The 20682-nt window shown below is 31.9% G+C and overlaps 1 protein-coding gene across 1 annotated transcript in view; it reads left to right on the forward strand.

Moving 5' to 3' along the window:
* Nucleotides 1–20682, forward strand: part of LOC134694060 (collagen alpha-4(VI) chain-like) — a 110656-nt gene that overhangs the window by 78512 nt on the left and 11462 nt on the right. The window contains exons 6-12 of the mRNA XM_063555056.1: nt 6926–7486; nt 8762–8839; nt 9816–9830; nt 13963–14550; nt 15158–15241; nt 18716–19279; nt 19682–19747. Coding sequence (XP_063411126.1) covers nt 6926–7486; nt 8762–8839; nt 9816–9830; nt 13963–14550; nt 15158–15241; nt 18716–19279; nt 19682–19747 — 1956 coding nt within the window. The remainder of the gene's footprint in view (nt 1–6925; nt 7487–8761; nt 8840–9815; nt 9831–13962; nt 14551–15157; nt 15242–18715; nt 19280–19681; nt 19748–20682) is intronic.

Raw genomic sequence — 20682 nt, forward strand, 5'->3', positions numbered from 1 at the left:
ATGGGTAACAACTGTCATATTCCTGACTTGGTACAGGCATTTTCTAATGTAGAAAATGGTGGATTGAACCTGGTTTTATAGCTAGCATCATTTCTAATAAAAAGAAGACTAATTTTGGTTATTTTTAACAATGCGAATAAAATATTAGTATGATTTCTCTGACACTCTTTTAATTTCATAAAAAAAACTATTTTAATCTATAAAAAGTACAAAAAATCCAATGGCGGTCAATAATTTTTAGTAAAATGAAGAAATATTTGCATTTTAGGCAATGCGTACAAAAATTAAATATTTTTTTCCTTATCGTAGTCATTTTTTATGAAGAACAGTCAATTCTGATGGACAAAATGTACTCAAATGATATGACGGTTAATAATTTGTATCAAAATCAATCAATAACTGTATTCTTATTCAACAAAAATAAAAGTTTAAGTATTTAAATTCTCAGTATATCTCAATTCTGATTAGATGACTTGTCTCAAGATGGTAAAAATGACTGATTTCAAATAAAACAGCATCATTTTTAATAAAAAATAGACTTATTTTGGTTATTTTAAACAACGCGAATAAAATTTTAGTATGATTTCTCTGACACTCTTTTAATTTCATGAAACAAAAACCTATTCTAATCTATGAAAAGTACAAAAATCCAATGGCGGTCAATAATTTTTAGTAAAATGAAGAAATATTTGCATTTTAGGCAACGCGTACAAAAATTAAATATTTTTTTCCTTAACATAGGCATATTTTATGAAGAACAGCCAATTCTGATGTACAAAAAGTACTGAAATGATATGACGGTAAATAATGTGTATCAAAATAAATCAATAACTGCATTCTTATTCCACAAAAATAAAAGTTTAAGTATTTTAATTCTCATTATATCTAAATTCTGATTTGAAGACTTGTCTCAAGATGGGAGAAATAACTGATTTCAAATATAATAGCATCATTTCTAATAAAAAGAAGACTAATTTTGGTTATTTTTAACAATGCGAATAAAATATTAGTATGATTTCTCTGACACTCTTTTAATTTCATAAAAAAAACTATTTTAATCTATAAAAAGTACAAAAAATCCAATGGCGGTCAATAATTTTTAGTAAAATGAAGAAATATTTGCATTTTAGGCAATGCGTACAAAAATTAAATATTTTTTTCCTTATCGTAGTCATTTTTTATGAAGAACAGTCAATTCTGATGGACAAAATGTACTCAAATGATATGACGGTTAATAATTTGTATCAAAATCAATCAATAACTGTATTCTTATTCAACAAAAATAAAAGTTTAAGTATTTAAATTCTCAGTATATCTCAATTCTGATTAGATGACTTGTCTCAAGATGGTAAAAATGACTGATTTCAAATAAAACAGCATCATTTTTAATAAAAAATAGACTTATTTTGGTTATTTTAAACAACGCGAATAAAATTTTAGTATGATTTCTCTGACACTCTTTTAATTTCATGAAACAAAAACCTATTCTAATCTATAAAAAGTACAAAAATACAATGGCAGTCAATAATTTTTAGTAAAATGAAGAAATATTTGCATTTTAGGCAACGCGTACAAAAATTAAATATTTTTTTCCTTAACGTAGGCATATTCAATAAAAAGAAAAACAATTTTGGATATTTTAAAGAATGCGAATAAATTTTGTATGATTTCTCTGACATTCTTTAAACTTTATAAATAAAACATTAATTTTTAACTATATACAGTGAAAAAATCAAATTGTGGTCAATAATTTCCATTCAAATGAAGAAATGATTGCATTCTGGTTCAACAAAATTAAAAGTAAAAAGATACTTCTTCTTCAAATATTCAAATTTTATACAAAATTTGTCAATAAAAGGAATTTATAGCAACAGATTGAAATTGAAGTTACAACATTTTCAAATATGAGAAGAAAAATTTGCATTTTACGCAACGCGTACATAAATTTAATATCTTTTTCCCTAAAGTAAACATAATTTATGAAGAACAACCAATCCTGAAGAACAAAAAGTACTGAAATCATATTGCGGTTGATAATTTTTATCAAAATATTAAATAACTGCATTCTTATTCCACAAAATAATAGTTCAAAACTTCAATGGCGGATTATCGGCATTTTCGTAGGTAGAAGTTCATATTAACTGAGACATATTATGTATTATATATGTTTCTAATGTTTACAATATTTAATACAAAACTATTAATCAACAGAAACAATTTAAGGCTTTAATTAAGCATCTAATATAACTGTTATACTATTTTTACTTTTTTTATTGCAACCACATTAACGTGTAAATTATGGTGTCTTCGTCGAGGTCCGCGTTCATGGATCGTAAACACTGTTGAGTTCGGTTTACATAAGAATTTGAAATATATACGTATCCGTCCGATCCGTGCATAAATTTGATTTACTGATCGATCGATGACCGTTGTTACGGTAACTCCCACATAGATTATTTGACTTATCTGACGGATCCTATGGGTCACCGATCACCGATCAGTCATCGATCAGTCAAACATCCGTCACCGATCATTCACCGATCAGTCAAGTTCACGTCAAACAGTAACGCCTAAGGTTGCAAGTACTGTATTTACACATTTATCATTGGCTACTAGTGATATTGTATGTTCTTGTATATTCAATCCTACATGTAACAATCAATGTGTATGCTTAGTGGGTTAATTTCAATACGAAAACATGTTGCGGTTGTGTTTGTGTTTCTTTTTATTTGCCCAACCTCAAGTTTCAAATTTACAGGCAATAAATACAGGAAGCATAAAATTCTTTGCACAGTTTTTTTTAAACCATGGGGTAATCATTCCATAAATTTTGAAGCCATTTTATAACTTCAAGATCGACGTCATTCCTGTTATGTAATTTTATCATCCAAAATAAGATCAGATATAAAGGTATTTTATTGGTTTTTACTCAAGGGGTACCTATAAGTGGTTTAATTTTAATACAAACCATTCTGTGGCTGGGTTTGTTTTATCTTTTGATTGGCACCACGTCAAATTTTCATGCAATGAATTCGAAAACAGGAAGTAAAACACTCTCTTACTAATAAAAGGCATTAGGTAAACATCCCATAAAGTTTGAAGCTATTTTATATCATCAGAATCAACGTTATTCCTGAGAATCATTCCTGTTATGTAATTTTATCCAGGAAACATAACATCAGGTATGAAGGGTTTTTATTTTCACCCAGAAATTATACGATTTACATGCAGCTAGATTGGATTCGAAGTTTTGAATTTTTCCCAGTGCCCCTCAATATAAAAAAAAGAAGATGTGGCATGATAGCCAATGAGACACCTTTCCACCAGAGACCAAAATGACACAAACTTTAACAACTATAGGTAACCGTACGGCCTTCATCAATGAGCAAAGTCTATACTGCGTAGTCAGCTATAAAAGGCCCCGATATAACATGACAGTCATTAGCCATATGGGCTTTCAACTGTTTCGGGTTGATCATGACTAATAATTGATACTGCAAAAACACACCTAGCGTTTTAATTTATAGCGTACTTATATATATCTCGAAGGTTCAAATATCCCCTGAACATCTCAAGTTATGTAAAGATTTTCCTTCCTTTAGTGCAAACGAAGAACATGATCTAGTTATTCTTCATTATAGTAATCTATTTTTGATACAAGCATAGTATACACTTGTCAAATTAGATATCATTAAATGACAAGATTGTTCTATTAATAACTTTTTTCTCTCTTTGATTTGATTCATTACTTTGCCATAAATAATGTCTATATCAAGCACACAGTAAATAGCTGAACAAAAATTCTTCTTCTGTGGTCTGACCATCCAAATGGTTTTATACGTTTATTTGATATACATTATAAACTAATTTATATATTGTCTTTCATCAAGTTATATTGAAAGGAGAACACATAGTGTATGTCCAAATTTCAGCGATACCCAGAGAAGATTATATTTACATTGTATTTATAGAATTTATATTTGTTATGATGAAAAGCAATATAGATAGTATTGATCTTATATTTATGACATAAGTCATGTTTAGGGCGAAAACAAATTGACAATCAATATACTATGTAGGTCTTGTAATAGAGGTCAATTACAAATTTGAACTGTCGCTGGAAAATAATGGTATATTGGGTATTGTATATTTTGCGTTGCAACTGGCCACCTACGGATTCATCAGAGAGTTGTTGCAAGGGTTGTGCATAGAATGTATGTTTCTATCCTTACCAAACCTGGGTGTGTACTTCTCCATCCTGCAACGACGCCCAATTTTTGTCAAGGTTTTACTGTCGAAAAGACAAAAGTGATCATATGTCTATTCCCCAATCGGCCAGTGGTGGGGTTTGTTGTCTTGGGTCAACTAGGTTTGAAGGAAATGCAAAAGACATTTAACTACATTTCACAGTTTTTTAACTGAAAATTCCGAATGAATATATCGCATTCTATTCTTCTTTGTTTCGAAAATGGCAAACAGGCAGACACTTATTGAGGTGAAAAACAGTCTTTCTGCAGGATTACTGCTCAAGTGGTGGACAATTAATCTATCATTGCTTGACAAAATATACGTAACAAAGTTATGAATTTGAATTTATTACTTATATAGTAAAAGCTGGTTAAACCGAAAACCTGTATAACCCAAACATTTTCTTAAGCACCGTCATATCAAATTGTATGAGTTGTGAACCTAATAAAACCGAACATCAGCTAAAACCGAACACAATCTAAAGTCCCAAAAGACGTTCGGTTTAACCAGGTTTCACTGTATACTGTAATTTTCCTGCATGTTTGATTTTTGCATGATTTTATTGTAGGATGCGACTCTAAACCCATGGATTTAGTCTTCCTTTTAGATACATCAGTTAATAGTTCTAGAGATTTTTTTAGAAATGCAAACTTTCCTGTTAGACCTAGTACAATACGTTGACATCGACTCAGAAGCGGTTCGTGTTGCTATGGTTACATTTAGCACAGGCGCAAATGTGCACTTCCTACTGAACAAATATAAAACCATGGCTGAAATACAGCAAGGTATTCGCAATGCATTCTATTACCCTGGTGACAGAAACACGGCAGACGCCTTTGACATACTTAGACGCAGGGTGTTCTTTGAAGCGTATGGCGACAGAACCGACGCTCCTGACATTGTTATTCTTCTTACCACTGGGAAGCCAAATAGAAATGTACATCGAACAAAACAAGAGGCTGACGCGCTTCATCAGTTTGAAGTTAATATAGTAGTTGTTGCAATTGGAGAATTCGATTCAAGTTATTTGGACGACATTGCCAACAAGCCAGCTGATAAATATTCTCTCAAGTTAAACAAAATGAAAGATCTTCCTGTGAATAATAATAAAGTTTTAAGCCGAATATGTCGCTGTGAGTCGGAATGTTTTTCAATATCTATATTTTTACAAAATTCTCATGACAGTGTGTAAAAACTAATGTAAAACAACATTTTTCATTGATAATGTGCAAAAATTTAAAGTTTTCCTAATTTTTCACTTCATTTAGAAAAATAAATAAATTATAAACTTGTTTTATTCTTTTGTAATGTTTTCTATATATCCATTGAATTGAAAGAGAAAACAATAAAATTTGAAAAGTCAGAATAAATTACATTCTTTGTATCATAAATTTTACAGTAATCAATAACTGCTACTGCGTTGAATATTGAAAGTAAATCAAAATAAGTGTAAACGCCTGTTTTATTTCAGTGTCGTCTGCTGCCTTTTTAACACCCGTAGAAGGTTAGTTCGGTATGACGTCAGTATTTTGAGGTGTACATTTTACGTCATAATCACGTCAATTAACGTTTATTTGCTATTATACTCATTCGTGTTATGTGTAATTTAATTCCACGTTTAGTTTTTTTCTTTTATTTAGCACTCATTGTATTACGTATTCAAGACTAACAACATAATTATAATTGTTAAACGTATAACGGTCTTGGCCATCATTATAACGAGATACAAGTTCATCCCTTTGCTGGCAAAAATTCGAACAGATACACGATACCCGTCGAGTTTTAATGGACAGCCAAAACTCCAGTGCATTCGTTCATGTCAAAAGCGAGGTTAGGAGAACGGGAATGGCCACGACATATATATCACTGAACCTAAAAAAAGTCATGATTGTATGCTTATAACCTTCGTAGAGATGAAATTAACCTCATCATTAAGAATCTTTTGGTTCGAAATTTCTATTAGCAGCTAACATTTGTCAACACAATCATGAAAAGAAACATAATCCTAGAATGTCAAAACAACTGTCAGACCCCATTTCAACATTTTGATTGACTATTGGTTTACAGAAAAATTGAAAGTATTTTGTTTTGGAAAAGAAATGTAGTAATCTCTTTAGACCAGTAGCATTGTTTTTAATTAATGGTAATATCGGCTTCAAGCAAAGTTCTCATCTCTTGTCCGGATTTGATTTAAACTTAGGTCTTTTTATTTTATCATTTTGTTCTCTGCTGTTGAACTTTTAGCACCGAAGCTCGGCCACAGGTGACTTCTTGTCAGCAACAGAAACTAACGAATTATAATATTTGACCTCTTTGCTAGCGAAGATAGATCGCATGTATATCCTTGGCTAAGGTCGATAAATATATTTTACAAACAAAAATAGATTTTTTCTCTCCTTTGTTTTTATTGTTTTATTAGACTAAATCCTTGTATATTGATAATTTCCTAAATGCTACTCATATACATAGCTGGATATGTCTTTAGATTATTCTTGACTGCTTATATATAAAATTGTTCATTTCATATAAGTTGAAATTATATGTTTGTGTATATTCATTAGAAACTGATACGATGCTTGATATATTGCTATTTGAAATATGCTTTTTGTAAATGATGTAGAATGAAATAGAACCCGATTAAAAATATTTGATATTGTATCAATAAATATATTTACAGATAGCGACGAACAAGATTTGGTTTTCCTTCTTCATTTTTCCAATGATATGTACCAAGCAGAATTTCAGAAAGTATTGAACTTTATGACGTCACTCATTGAAAGGGCAGATATCGATTCCGGATTAGTACGTGTTGGAGCCGCACTATATCGTGAATCCGGCGTAGTAATATTTAACCTAAAAGCATATAGCACAAAAAAGGAGGTTGTCGAAGCCATTGAAAAAATTCCATTTAATTTTAAATCTAGCCGAGCCAATCTTGCGTCAGGAATAAATATTGTCAGGGATCAGATGCTAGCAGATTCAGCGGGCGATAGACAAGACATTCCAAATGGAGTTGTTGTTATTACTGATTCGAATTCCAATATAAACGTTGATGGAATAGATGAAGCAAGTAACGAACTGAAAGACGCAGGCGCCACTGTTTTTACAATTGGAATCGGCCTCGACAATCCGAACGAGGTTGTTTCTGTCGCATCCAATCAGGAATTCAGTTACATATTAAATGACGTAGCTCAACTTCCTGCTTTGACAACGAGGTTGCAAGACCGGATTCCATCTTGTATGTTTAGATTAGAGAAATGTGTATGATTAATCATACTCTTTAACTGAAAATACCGTTGAAAGTTCACTTTCTGATTGCTGATGATTTTGCACAGTTTTTATTTTCGTTAATTGCTCTAAAGGTGTGTTTAAACGAAATCCATTGTCAATTGTTGATCGATAAATGTTTCATGTTTCGCGTAGAACTTTTTGTTCAATTATGGGCAATAAATACTTGTTCATCCTTACCATAAGAAATACAGGTCTGAAGTACAAGTTACTTGTAATCACTAATCGGAGAGTGAACTTGATATAGTGTCTTTTAGAGTTGAAATAAGATTAGGTTTGTATACAGTGCCCCGAATGCTTTAATGAAGGGTTTAACTTAAAAAAATGATAAGTTGCATATTTCCTTTTGGAATATCTCAGAAATATATCCATGTATGGGCATCTTCGTAATTGCAGTTTTCCCGCGCGGCAGCACAGCAGATTAAGCAGCAAAGGTAGAAATATTCAGCAGCTACATGTTGTTTTTTGTTTTCACAGACTTTCATATCATCGTCCTATCATATCATCATTTGTTTTAACATTACGGCTGTATTTTTGGAATTAATCTGTTTGCATTTTGTTATCTTGGAATTTAAAATAAATTTAAGGAAAACTTTGAAATTATGTTAAAAGACAATAATTGGTTTCTCTTTGTTTTTTTTTTTACATATAACTTTTTTTTTCAACCAGACTGGCTTGTTATCAAATGGCGTCAATTGTATTCGGACCATAATCTATTGTAAAAGGACCAATTCTTTCGATTCTAGCGGACATAGCATGTGTTCAAAATAAAGATTAATATTTACCATTCCATATTTTTTTACCTATCAATCTTTGATCGCCATTTTGATTATGGTCCAGACACAAGTAAGTGACTGTCAACTAACCTATGTGTAGTAATACTGTAAACCAAGTTATTTTCGCGGATACTGTATTTCGCGTTTTACCATTTCTAGTCCGCTTCGCGGCTATTTAGTTTCGCGATTTTCAAATTTATATGATTTAGTTAATGGAGAAAAGATTCAAGTTTCACATTTTCGCGACGATTTATATTCGCGTTTTTTTTTCTACTCACAAAAGTCGCGAAAATAAATCGCTCGCGAAAATAAGTTGGTTTACAGTAAGTGATGCCAGCATTGCCTTTTTGTTAAAAACATAATGTGAACGAAAATATATTGTGGATAATTTAATTATAAGAATCAATCAGTGAATTATTAACAAAATGTATTCACTTGTTTCTTTTCAGTAAGTAAATTGGATTTAAGACCCGTTCTTGAGGAAACTATAATCCCGGAAAGTTTTGTTCCTTTAGGTTTTCCAACAGGTAATTATATTGAAGTGTTATTATTTTTACCATATTTGTTCATGTTAAGAGCAAATGAATTCAGTAAGAAAGATTTGCTTAACTTAAATACTATCAGATCGAAGCTAGAAGAGTTAGTTTTCTTTACAGTGGAGGAAAAAGATTAAAAAGTGAGAACTAATTGCCAGCCTTTAGAATTCGGGAAGGCAAGAACTACTGTAGATATCTTTATGATGTGTTTGGATCTGTATATTAAATAAAAGATTGTGCGGTTTTTTACAATTTGAGAGGTTCGGTATTATTATAAGCCCCGGTCACCCTGTCACGTATCAAGAGCTACGTTTTACTACGTTTTGAAAGTGCAGCGAAACGGGAATATACGTAAAGAAGCGTATCAAAACGTAGTGATTCTTGGTTCAAAACGGGACTTGCCCCTTATGTTTTGCGGAAAATTCAACAACAAACGTAGCGAAAACTGAAACGAAGTAGAAACCTTGTAAATACGTATCAAATCTAAGCGGATCGTAACAAAATGGCTAACTACGTATCGAAACGTAGACATGCGTGATGGACACGATGGTCTACACGTTCTTTACGTAGCAAAACGTGATCAGAACGTCGCACGTGACAAACCTAGTAAAACATAACTTTCAAAATAACGGAACATTATTATTCAATACGTAGTTGAAACGTAGCATTGTAAAACGTAGTAGCACGTGACAGTGCGACTGGGGCTTAAGCAATTGAAAATAGCTACCGGAGCCTAACGGTTTTTCAGAATTATATTCAAGAAGAAATTTTGAACAGTAAAAGATTTTTTGGCAAAATAAATGAATTTTAACAAAATATAAGATTGTTAATAAAATAAAAGAGTGTTAACAAAATGAAAGAAAAGGACGAATTGAAAATAAGACCACGTTTAAACAAATCATCTGTATTGAGTTAATTGGTGCGTCAAGTTAAATTAACATGTATTATTGTTTTTCTGTAATTTCAGGATCTAGATTGCAAAGTAAGTATATGTGCATGCTATATGTTTTACATGTTTATAAATTTGTGGTTGTTCCATCCATCACAAGATCCGAGAATATCAAATTTATAAGATAAACCTAAAACTTCACTCTTCAATGAAATACTTTAGCCCTTACGAGAAACTCAATCCCGGAATCATTAATATTTCTAAAATTATAATTTTAAAGAGTTTTTTTTACTGATGTAGTTATATAGAACTGTCTCTTCATTTATTACACAGGTAGAAATCCCAACAAGGGAAATAATTCGGTTTTTATTGAAATTTTATTAAAATAAGATTTGGGATTTCGAAAGTGAGTTTCTCGAAAGACCTATATTTGTACAGCTTCTTTTCCTGATTCATGTTATCTATTCTGATAAAAAAAACGTCGAGTTTCATGTATTATATATGTTCGTCTGTATCACAAAGTTTGCTCGTCGTCTGATTTTTAACAAAAAGACCGATTTTTAAAGATGTAATAATGGTAATTTTGGCATTTAAAAATATTTTTGCATCAATATTTTAAATAAAAAAATCTGAAGATGTTTGCAATGATATTTAAAATGGATAATCGGCAAGCCTTGGGTGACTCCGCCTTTTCTCCAAGAGGTACGGAATCAGCCGAGTAGTGACGAATGTCAAAATGATGTGAATATAAACAGTGGTTCAGGAAAATTTATGTAATCTTTTTGTTATGAAATACAAATGAAAAAAAATATATCAAGGGTGGACAACCATGAATCAAAGATATATCATATTATACAAGGTCGCATGCGCTATTTATGTATGCATGTTCCCTTTTTCTTTCTTTGTGTCGTTCATACAAAAGTGTTGTCATGTGTGTGTTTTCTTGTAAGTCTCGTAAAGTCTCGTAGCCTCAAATAAAGGTTCTAAGCAAAACTTATGTTAAGAATTACTATTCTTGATTAAAATAATTACTGAGTATTCTTCTTGAAATTCATTCACGAATTAAACAAGAAGTTTTATTTATCTACTTAGAACCTTAAAATATTCTTGTCCTTTAAATGTTAGCTCCAAATTTGTTATTGTTGACTTGCGGGTGGCTCTAAGGCGTGTGGATGTGTTTCGACAAAAACCTACCAATGATTCGCTAGATGAGGGTGTGTTTGTGTGTATGTGTGTGTTTGTGTGTAGGTGTGAATGGAATTAAACAGATAAGAAAGGGTATTATTTGACACAAAGGGAGATTGCAGCACTTATATATATTCGTCTGCAGTACCCCTTTTTCTACTTGCACGAAGTAGATTAGATCATTACAGTTATTCACTTTTGCATGTTGAAAGTGCACTATTAGTGTTGACTGGAAGAGCTTTATGGTGGTGATTTACACTTCGGGGAGTTAACGCTTTTCAAATCAGCTGAGCGGTTAAATTTTGTTCTATTGTTGAGGAAATATTAATAATTTTGTTACCACCTTAACTTTGTCATTCTAATAAATATTAGCGAAAAAACCTTTGTTTTCTTTTTTTTCTTTCTAAAGTTCAGATTTTATTTTTTGAATTTATACACCACATCTTTTCTTTTCCCTCTAAGTATTGAAACTTCTGTCTATAACAAGAACCTTTAATTGTTTATATCTGAATTCACTTTTTATAAAGTTTATATATCTTTAGATTGTTTAAAGATAAAAACTAAAAAAGATGGTAGTTTCCCTAATAAATCGACGATTTGTACCCGATAATGCGCATTATATCGAAATGATTCTAAAATATTCATCGACCTGAATGAAAACTTTTAAAACTTTCAAATAAAGTGATTTTTTTTGCATCATTTCAGAATATCAATATGTACATAATAAAAACAGTCATCAACATATTCTATTACCAAATATGGGTTACAATGTAAGAATATATCCCAACTGGGTTTATGAATTGTCATTCATTTTTTTTCTTAAAAAATCTGTGTCTTATATGAAATAAAAGATTTAGATCCCAACCTCCCTAACAATTGACCGTTTCAGAATCTAAAGAATCATGGATTATTTCATTGTTCGTACCCCAAAATTAAAATAACGCAACGTCATTGGTTTAATTTCCATTGTTTATGACATTTGTAACCAATCAGGACGTTTTGATGTACACGTTTGAAAATATTACCCAGGATGCATTAGATTCTGAAACGGCGAATAAACAATCCAGTCCTTTTCCAGTCAACACTTTCGATTTGCCTTGAACTTTTTCACTTTTGCAATTATCACTTAGCTACACCGAGCACTTTTCACACGTGACTTGTTTGCACCAGAGCATGGGATCTTTATGTAACCAAGAAAAGGAAACTCACTCGAGGTAAGACCCATATATACATATATCAAATACATTTTATATTCTATATACAATTCTTTTCAATACACTTAGTATTCACATTGGAACAGTATATCCAATTGTAAGTACTGAAAAATAATCTATTTTCGCGGATATTTTTTTTTCGCGTGTGGCCCTTACTAGAAAATCTCGCAGTGATTTTAATCACGATTCTCAAATTTTCTAGTTGTAGTAGTCTAAGTTTTACATATTCGCGACTATTTTTCTACTAGCGAAAGTCACAAAAACAAATCGCTAGCAAAAATTAGTAGGGTTACTTTATAGGGTTAATCGCGATTTTGTTTTTCAATATATGTTTTGAATATAATTTCGTACATTTAATATCTTAAAAATGCAAAACAAATGAATAAAACGTGATGATCTTCATGTTTATTGAATGTATAACTTTTCAAAGGTATAAAATGTGAAAACAACACTTTATACATTTTTTATGTGTCTGAAACAAAAGGTATAACTTTGTGGTTGTCTGAAATGTCTATCGTAAAGGACCTTACTATTTCATGACATCACACGTGCTTTCACCGATCAAATCAGATTTTTGCCAGAGGATTTGAATTTTCTTTCTACCCAAATAAGCAAAGAGATTGCGTGGTTATTATTTTTAATTTTTGTTTTTTTTGCGATATCCAGCAATGATTCTAATGAAGAGTGTAAATGAGGATAAAATTCTTCAATTAATTCCTAAATAAAATAATGAAATAACAATTATAATGAAAATTGTAAATCTTTTTAAACAAGATCAACATTGATAATGCATATAATTCAATAATGTTGATTCGATGTAAATTTTAAACAAAAAGGAAATAAACTGACAATTTTGCAATCTTTACACATCTAATTTTTTATCATAATTTCTAGGATTTGCTTCACTAAAATTTCCACATGTCCAGATCTTGGTCAAACACGTTTTAAATTTTCCTTCGCACCTTATTACTTCCGGCAAGTAAAAAAACTCATGACGTCATAGGCCTTTGTCATTGATGTTCATGAGGAAATTAGCGAATCATAGATTATCTATGGTTTATTTTAAAACAGTAGAGAGGTTCTTTGTAACATCTCATTCCGATATTACTGCCGTCGATCACCGTTGAAATTATACACGCCAAACTCTTTCTCGTTCGAATAATCATAGATAACTAATAAATATAATGTAATTCTTATCCGAGTTACCTTTGTTGCATCTTTAGACTGTTAACCCATTAGGTAAAGTATAGGGAACACCATGTCGTGCGTGGTATAATTTTAAGATTTTGAATAAAAGATGTCGGATAACCTATAGACAACGTATTTTCTGATTTAGTGTCTAGCATTGTGTAGTTTTACTGTTATTTTTTTACTTTTATTTTGTTTGAGCAACACGACAGGTACCACATGTGGAGCAGGATCCTCTTACCCTTCTGGAGCACCTGAAATCAACCCTACTTTTTGTTGGGGTTCGTGTTGCTTATTCTTTAGTTTTCTATGCTGTGGCTGTGTACTATTGTTTGTCTGTTTGACTGATTCATTTTTAGCCATGGCGTCGTCAGTTTGTTTTCGATTTATAAGTTTGACTGTCCCTCTGGTATCTTTCGTCCCTCTTTTAAGGATCCAGACCTATAGTTGTAATTAGTATCACGGCGGAAAAGTTGAACTTTACATTTAAATGTTTGAAACTGTCCTCTTAGCATTCTTACGAGAGACATGTTATGTCCCTAGTGCGGTTTGCCGAAAAGGGACGAACATATATGTCCTTACTTCGGTCAGTGGGTTTAATGATATCATTACTTAACTTGATAATTTTGTCTTTTTAGGTAGCGAGAGTGCAGATGTCGTCATTTTGTTCCACGCTGGACACAAACTTAAATCTAAGGAATTCAATAAAGGACTAAAGTTGTTTATTTCGAGACTTTTCGAAAAATCCCAAGTAGATTCAGGTTCTGCAAGGGGAGCTGTTATCAATTATGGAGCAGGTGCTAAAGAAGTTTTTGGATTGAATAAATTCAACAAGAAATCATTATTAAGAAAGGCTATTCAAAAAATGAAACCAAAGCCCTACAGGAACAGTAAGGCTGATCTAACAGCTGCCCTTCAGCTACTCAGAACAAAGACTTTATCGAAAGGTGGTGGCTCTCGAATGTCAGAAGGAGTACCAACAGCTGTAGTCATAGTAACGGATATGGCTAGCTCATCTGATTCGAATGCCGCCTCACAGGAAATAAATAATTTAAAAAATATGGGAGTGACAGTATTCACTGTCGGTGTTTCAAAATCCGACAATAATGAATTATTGTCAATGGTTAGTCAACCACAAGATACTTATCATCAAAGTGCTAAATCATACTTCGATTTAGTCAAAGGAGATTCTCATGTTCATAAGATTTCAAATCAGATCTTGGCATGTAAGTAGAAAGTTGGAACTCTCTTCGTTTAACGGTGGAAATAAATTAAAAGTATGAAAATTAAGTCGTAATAAAGAGAAAATATGTTGAAATAGAGAATAAATTTTAAAAAAGTCTACCATAATCTACCAATATATTTTAATGTCATTTAGTTACGCATAATTATAATTGAGCTAGAAATATTAACAAAATTAATTCAAATGTAATTTAAATATTTGTCTTCTCTTTTGTTTAATATCTTAACAGTGCACAAATATTTCTTCTTAACAAAGCAAGACATTGATTTTAAATAAGTATTCGAACAGAATTAATGAATGTGCTGTACGAAATATAACCCAACCTTTTCAATAAAAACATACGATAGCTTGCCTTCTCAATGTATCTATCAAAATTTCAGATAATTTAAGATATTTAAAAAAACGATAGAGTATAATATTATGTTATGTTTTGATTTAGTCTAAATTTCATCATTTTCGTACAATAGTATTAAGATTTAGAAAACAGGCAAAATCAGTTACTGTACATAATATTAGGAATTCGTAAGAAATCACTAAAATAGATTTTATGTATCACAACAATATCATAAACATTGAACTAATTTGTTTAGTACAGAAGGAAGGTGCCCGACCACCCGCCACACGTGCACCAGTGACAACACGTGCACCTGTTATTATCCCCTCCACAGCAGCTGGTAAGTCACGCATGATAACAATTACATAGAGTTTAAATTGACTTCAAGCAATAGTTTATGCTAATTATCAATAAAAACATGAATTGGATAAAGAGTTGTCTCATTGGAAGTCATACCTCATCGTCTTATGTCCATGAGATATAGAAACAAAAAGTCTGTGTCGCCCTAATCAATAATATTTGAAACGTAGCTTCTCCCCACAAAAAGAAATCCTTGAAATGAGAAAGGGAAATGATTAACTGATGTTAGGGAGATTGGACTCCTGCATTAGTATAGTTTTGTAAAATCAAGCGTTAAGGATGTACCTTGAGGTTTTGGAATTCGTGTCAAATGTTCGGACTCCTTGGTGTTTTCCCGTACAAAACAAGGTAAAATATTTTGTACATAAAACCCATTTTTTCCCTATCAGACTTAATAGCTCATGAAAGGTCATTTACCAAAGTTTAAGAAGATTCTTGATTTTCTTTCTTTTGTTTTGAGACCCAAATAATGCAAATATTAGGTAAAAGTCCGAGTCAGCCTTTTCCCCGGGATATTTTGAATACCAAATATCTCGAATATGAGGTCAATGACCTATTAATATTTTTAGCTTATTTTTAGCTCACCTGGCCCAAAGGGCCAAGTGAGCTTTTCTCATCACTTGGCGTCCGGCGTCCGTCGTCCGTCGTCCGTCGTCCGTCGTCGTCCGGCGTTAGCTTTTACAAAAATCTTCTCCTCTGAAACTACTGGGCCAAATCAAACCAAACTTGGCTACAATCATCATTAGGGTATCTAGTTTAAAAAATGTGTGGCTTGACCCGGTCATCTAACCAAGATGGCCGCCACGGCTAAAAATAGAACATAGGGGTAAAATGCAGTTTTTGGCTTATAACTCAAAAACCAAAGCATTTAGAGGAAATCTGACATGGGGTAAAAATGTTTATCAGGTCAAGATCTATCTGCCCTGAAATTTTCAGATGAATCGGTTAACCTGTTGTTGGGTTGCTGCCCCTGAATTGGTAATTTTGAGGAAATTTTGCTGTTTTTGGTTATTATCTTGAATATTATTATAGATAGAGATAAACTGTAAACAGTAATAATGTTCAGCAAAGTTAGATTTACAAATAAGTCAACATGACCGAAATGGTCAGTTGACCCCTTTAGGAGTTATTGCCCTTTATAGTCAATTTTTAACCATTTTTCATAAATCTAAGTAATCTTTTACAAAAATCTTCTCCTCTGAAACTACTGAGCCAAATTAATCCAAACTTGGCCACAATCATCTTTGGGGTATCTAGTTTAAAAAATGTGTGGCGTGACCCAGTCAATCAACCAAGATGGCCGCCACGGCTAAAAATAGAACATAGGGGTAAAATGCAGTTTTTGGCTTATAACTCAAAAACCAAAGCATTTTGAGGAAATTTGACATGGAATAAAAATGTTTATCAGGTCAAGATCTATCTGCCCTGAAATTTTCAGATGAAGTGGACAATCGGTTGTTGGCTTGCTGCCCTCCAATTGGTAATTTTTAAAGAAATGTTGCCGTTTTTGGTTATTATCTTGAATACTATTATAGATAGAGATAAACTGTAAACAGCAATAATGTTCAGCAAAGTAAGATCTACAAATAAGTCAACATGACCTAAATGGTCAATTGACCCCTTAAGGAGTTATTGCCCTTTATAGTCAATTTTTAACAATTTTCATTAATTCGGTAAATTTATGTAAATTTTTACCAAATATTTTTCTCTGTTACTAATGGGCAAGGTTCATTATAGATATAATTGTAAGAAGCAAGAACGTTCACTAAAGTAAGAACTTCAAACACATCACCATCACCAAAATACAATTTTGTCATGAATCCATTTGTGTCCTTTGTTTAATATGCACATAGACCAAGGTGAGCGACACAGGCTCTTTAGAGCCTCTAGTTATCATTTACGGATGCTCTACCAGGTTATAGTATCAATTCTAAATTCTTGATTTATTAATTTTCACCTAACATCCTTAAAGATACCTGGCCATTTTGAAAACTGGTTATATTATCTACATATTGGACAGGGAAATCGAGAGATTTCTAAGTACTACTGTAGTCACTTATAGCCTGAACTCTTTCGATTTTAACAATAGAATCTTTTTGGTGAGACAAGATCGAAGTGATTATTATTACCCCTAAGTAAGTTAAATGTTGTGCGATAGGATGTCTGATGACTATGATTGATAAGCAGATCATAAACTTTTCAAGTCAATTCAAACATACAAATATATACTAGTACTTCGAGAAGTTTTCGTATTGCGATTCTTTGTATATTAACCGTTCAAGAAGATGTAAAAATATCGACGAAAAATAAACACAGACTTTAATAAGGTATGTATATTTTGTGTAAGCATCATATATAATTTAATAATAAGAAGAGCTTTAATCGACATTTCAAGATACTCCACTGGTTCTTTTTCCACAATTAACTTATTGTGTTCTGTTAAAATGTTCCTTTTAAAATTGTTATACGATGATGACCGACGTACCCATATTTTGACTATTTTATTTATTGTGTCTGTTTAGTTAACGCATCAATGTAAATATAACGGAATTTGATGAGACTGTCATCAAAGTGAGGGGAGTGTAAGCGCTATAAAACCAGGTTTAATCCACCATTTTCTACATTTGAAAATGCCTGTACCAAGTCAGAAATATGACAGTTCTTGTCCATTCGTTTTTTATGTGTTTTTTGTTATTTCATTTTGCCATGTGATTATGGACTTTCCGAATTGATTTACCTCTAAGTTCAGTATTTTTGTGATTTTACTTTTTATTGCTTTCATAATTGTCAAAATATTCACAGATCATTAGTTTTTAGTCACGCTATACATGTGAATGACGTTTTCTATTATCATTAGAGTATACACAATTTGGATCTTATCACTTCTTAACAATATCAATCCAATCACTTTTTTTACAATACGGAAAACATGGCAATTATTATTGAATTTTCAAACCGCCTTTGCACAAAATACAAATGTATATGTAGAGGACAACATGTATCCTTCCAATTTTGAATACAATTCGGTACTTTTACGCACAACAGTTATGAATGGTTATGTTAAATATGAAGATGTACGAAGTAAACACGATGCAAAAAATAAAGTAAATTTGGAGACGCTGTCATTACTGATCTAAAAATTAACTTGAAAATTTTCAGTTCCTGTGGAATTCTCGTTTTAATACAGTGAAACCTTTTTAAACTGAACCTCTTCGAGACATAGATTTTGTTCGGTTTTAGCCGATGTTCGTTTTTTTCAGGTTCACAACAACGCATACCATTTGATATGACGCTACTTTAGATTATGTTTGGTTTATACAGGTGATCGGTTTATATAGGATTCGGTTTAATCAGGTTTCACTGTACTGTTTTAATATACTTTGTATCCAAATCTTCTTCTTACGATTACAACACTGTTGACCATCAATATTTATAAACACGTTATTTCTTTCAGCATTGGACATAGATCACAATAGACATCTAATCATCGTCTTTCAATCATCAAGTTCTACCTCACCGAACGATTTTAAAATTCTTGTCAAGTTTTTACACTCGTTAACCACCGATACTGGTTTTCCACGAGACACAGAGCTATCTGTTATTAGTTTCGGTAAATTCTCAAATATTCTTATCAATTCTACTGCAATAACCAATGCTGGTAATTCTATTTTGAATATTGATAAAAAGTCACGAAGCAAGATGGCCGACTTGGGTGGTGCCTTTTCAACGATTATGAAATATGTTCTAAAGAAAGGATCTAGTTTTCAAAATACACATATCCTTGTTGTAATGGATAAAACTGTGGACAAAAAGGGAGTTGATTATACCATAACAGCTAAAAAATTAAGAGAAAAAGGTGTAGTCATTCATGGGTTATCGGTTACTGACAAACCGCACCCAGATTTGGAACAGGTGGTTACTTATTCGGGTTCAACGGCTTTCCTACAGATGGTGAACACGTATGCTGACCTGGAAAAGGGACCTACATTGCAAAGCGTAGTCTCATCTCTACAATACGGTAAGTATTTAGATAAAGTACAAGCAGAAGATACCAAAATATATTTAAGGTTAAAAAAAACACCTGACAATGCCGTTGCAAAAATTGATAACTACCAAAAGATAAACTACAGTTACAAACACATCATAAAAAGCTAAAGGCTGAGTCAATAAACTCATCATAAATAAATGAACTCATACAAAACTACTGTGCTCCGGGAGGAAAACACATTTCTGCTCCATGACTGAGAAAAAAGCTAATATAATGAAACAAATTTAAAATCAAACAGATGACGATAATACTATAATGTTAGCAATTTTTTTTTTGAAACGTGTTCTCGCTTTACCGATAATGAGTGGTGCTGCAATAATATGTCTATATCAATTAAGATTTTTATATTTCATATTTATGGTATTTATACAGTCCCTTCAACAACGAAGATGCCACCAGTAACCATAGCACAGACGACTCAAAGTATTACTTTAAAAGGTATTATAATTTTTGATATTTTCTGGTGTTTTTTTTTCAATAAAAACAAATAGTATAACGAAATTTTAAAGTCATGGAAACGTCAGCTGACCCTGTCAACGCACGTGTTTTCTTTTTAGAGTTCATGCGATTCCATCCGTATTTGCTTTTTACTTTGATATATCTCTTCACCATCGATTTATTTATACTCTATAGATCTGTTATCCTATAATTTTGGTAGATAACACACAGTTTTATCTGTGTGTTGTTTGAACACTGATTCCCACAAAACGTTCTGTCGATTAAACACAAGGTATCATTTGATACACAAGTAAATTTATCGTTATCTTAAACGATAATTTTCTTTGTCAACTTAGATGTTTCAGTCAACTTGCTGACTTGAAATTAGCTCCGTACTGTTTAATATCTTTCCTGACAATTTTAAACGATGTAAGATTAAACAGTCAAATAAAATACACTGAGTAGCCTTCAGACTGCTGGAAGCGAGTTGACTTAAAAGTATTAACTATACCGTAGTGGTTTAGGAAGGAAATTGACGGACAGATAGAAAATGACCTGATGATTCATTATTCAATCTTTTAAGAGCAGTTCACATAAAAAAACAACTGTTGCAAATCAAACTTATAAAAAAGAAGATGTGGTATGATTGCGAATGAGACAACTATCCACAAAAGACCAAAATGACACAAACATTAACAATTATAGGTCACCGCACGGCCTTCAACATTGAACAAAGCCTATACCGCATAGCGATAAGACAATGTTAAACAATTCAAACGATAAAACTAACAGCCTGACTTATGTAAAAAAATTAAACGAAAAACAAATATGTAACACATAAACAAACGACGACCACTGAATTACAGGCTCCTGACTTGGGACAGGCACATACATAAATAATGTATGCTTGCTTGATACAAAAAACTTATGTTAGT

Source organism: Mytilus trossulus, chromosome 13, assembly GCF_036588685.1.
Source record: "Mytilus trossulus isolate FHL-02 chromosome 13, PNRI_Mtr1.1.1.hap1, whole genome shotgun sequence".
NCBI lineage: Eukaryota > Metazoa > Mollusca > Bivalvia > Mytilida > Mytilidae > Mytilus > Mytilus trossulus.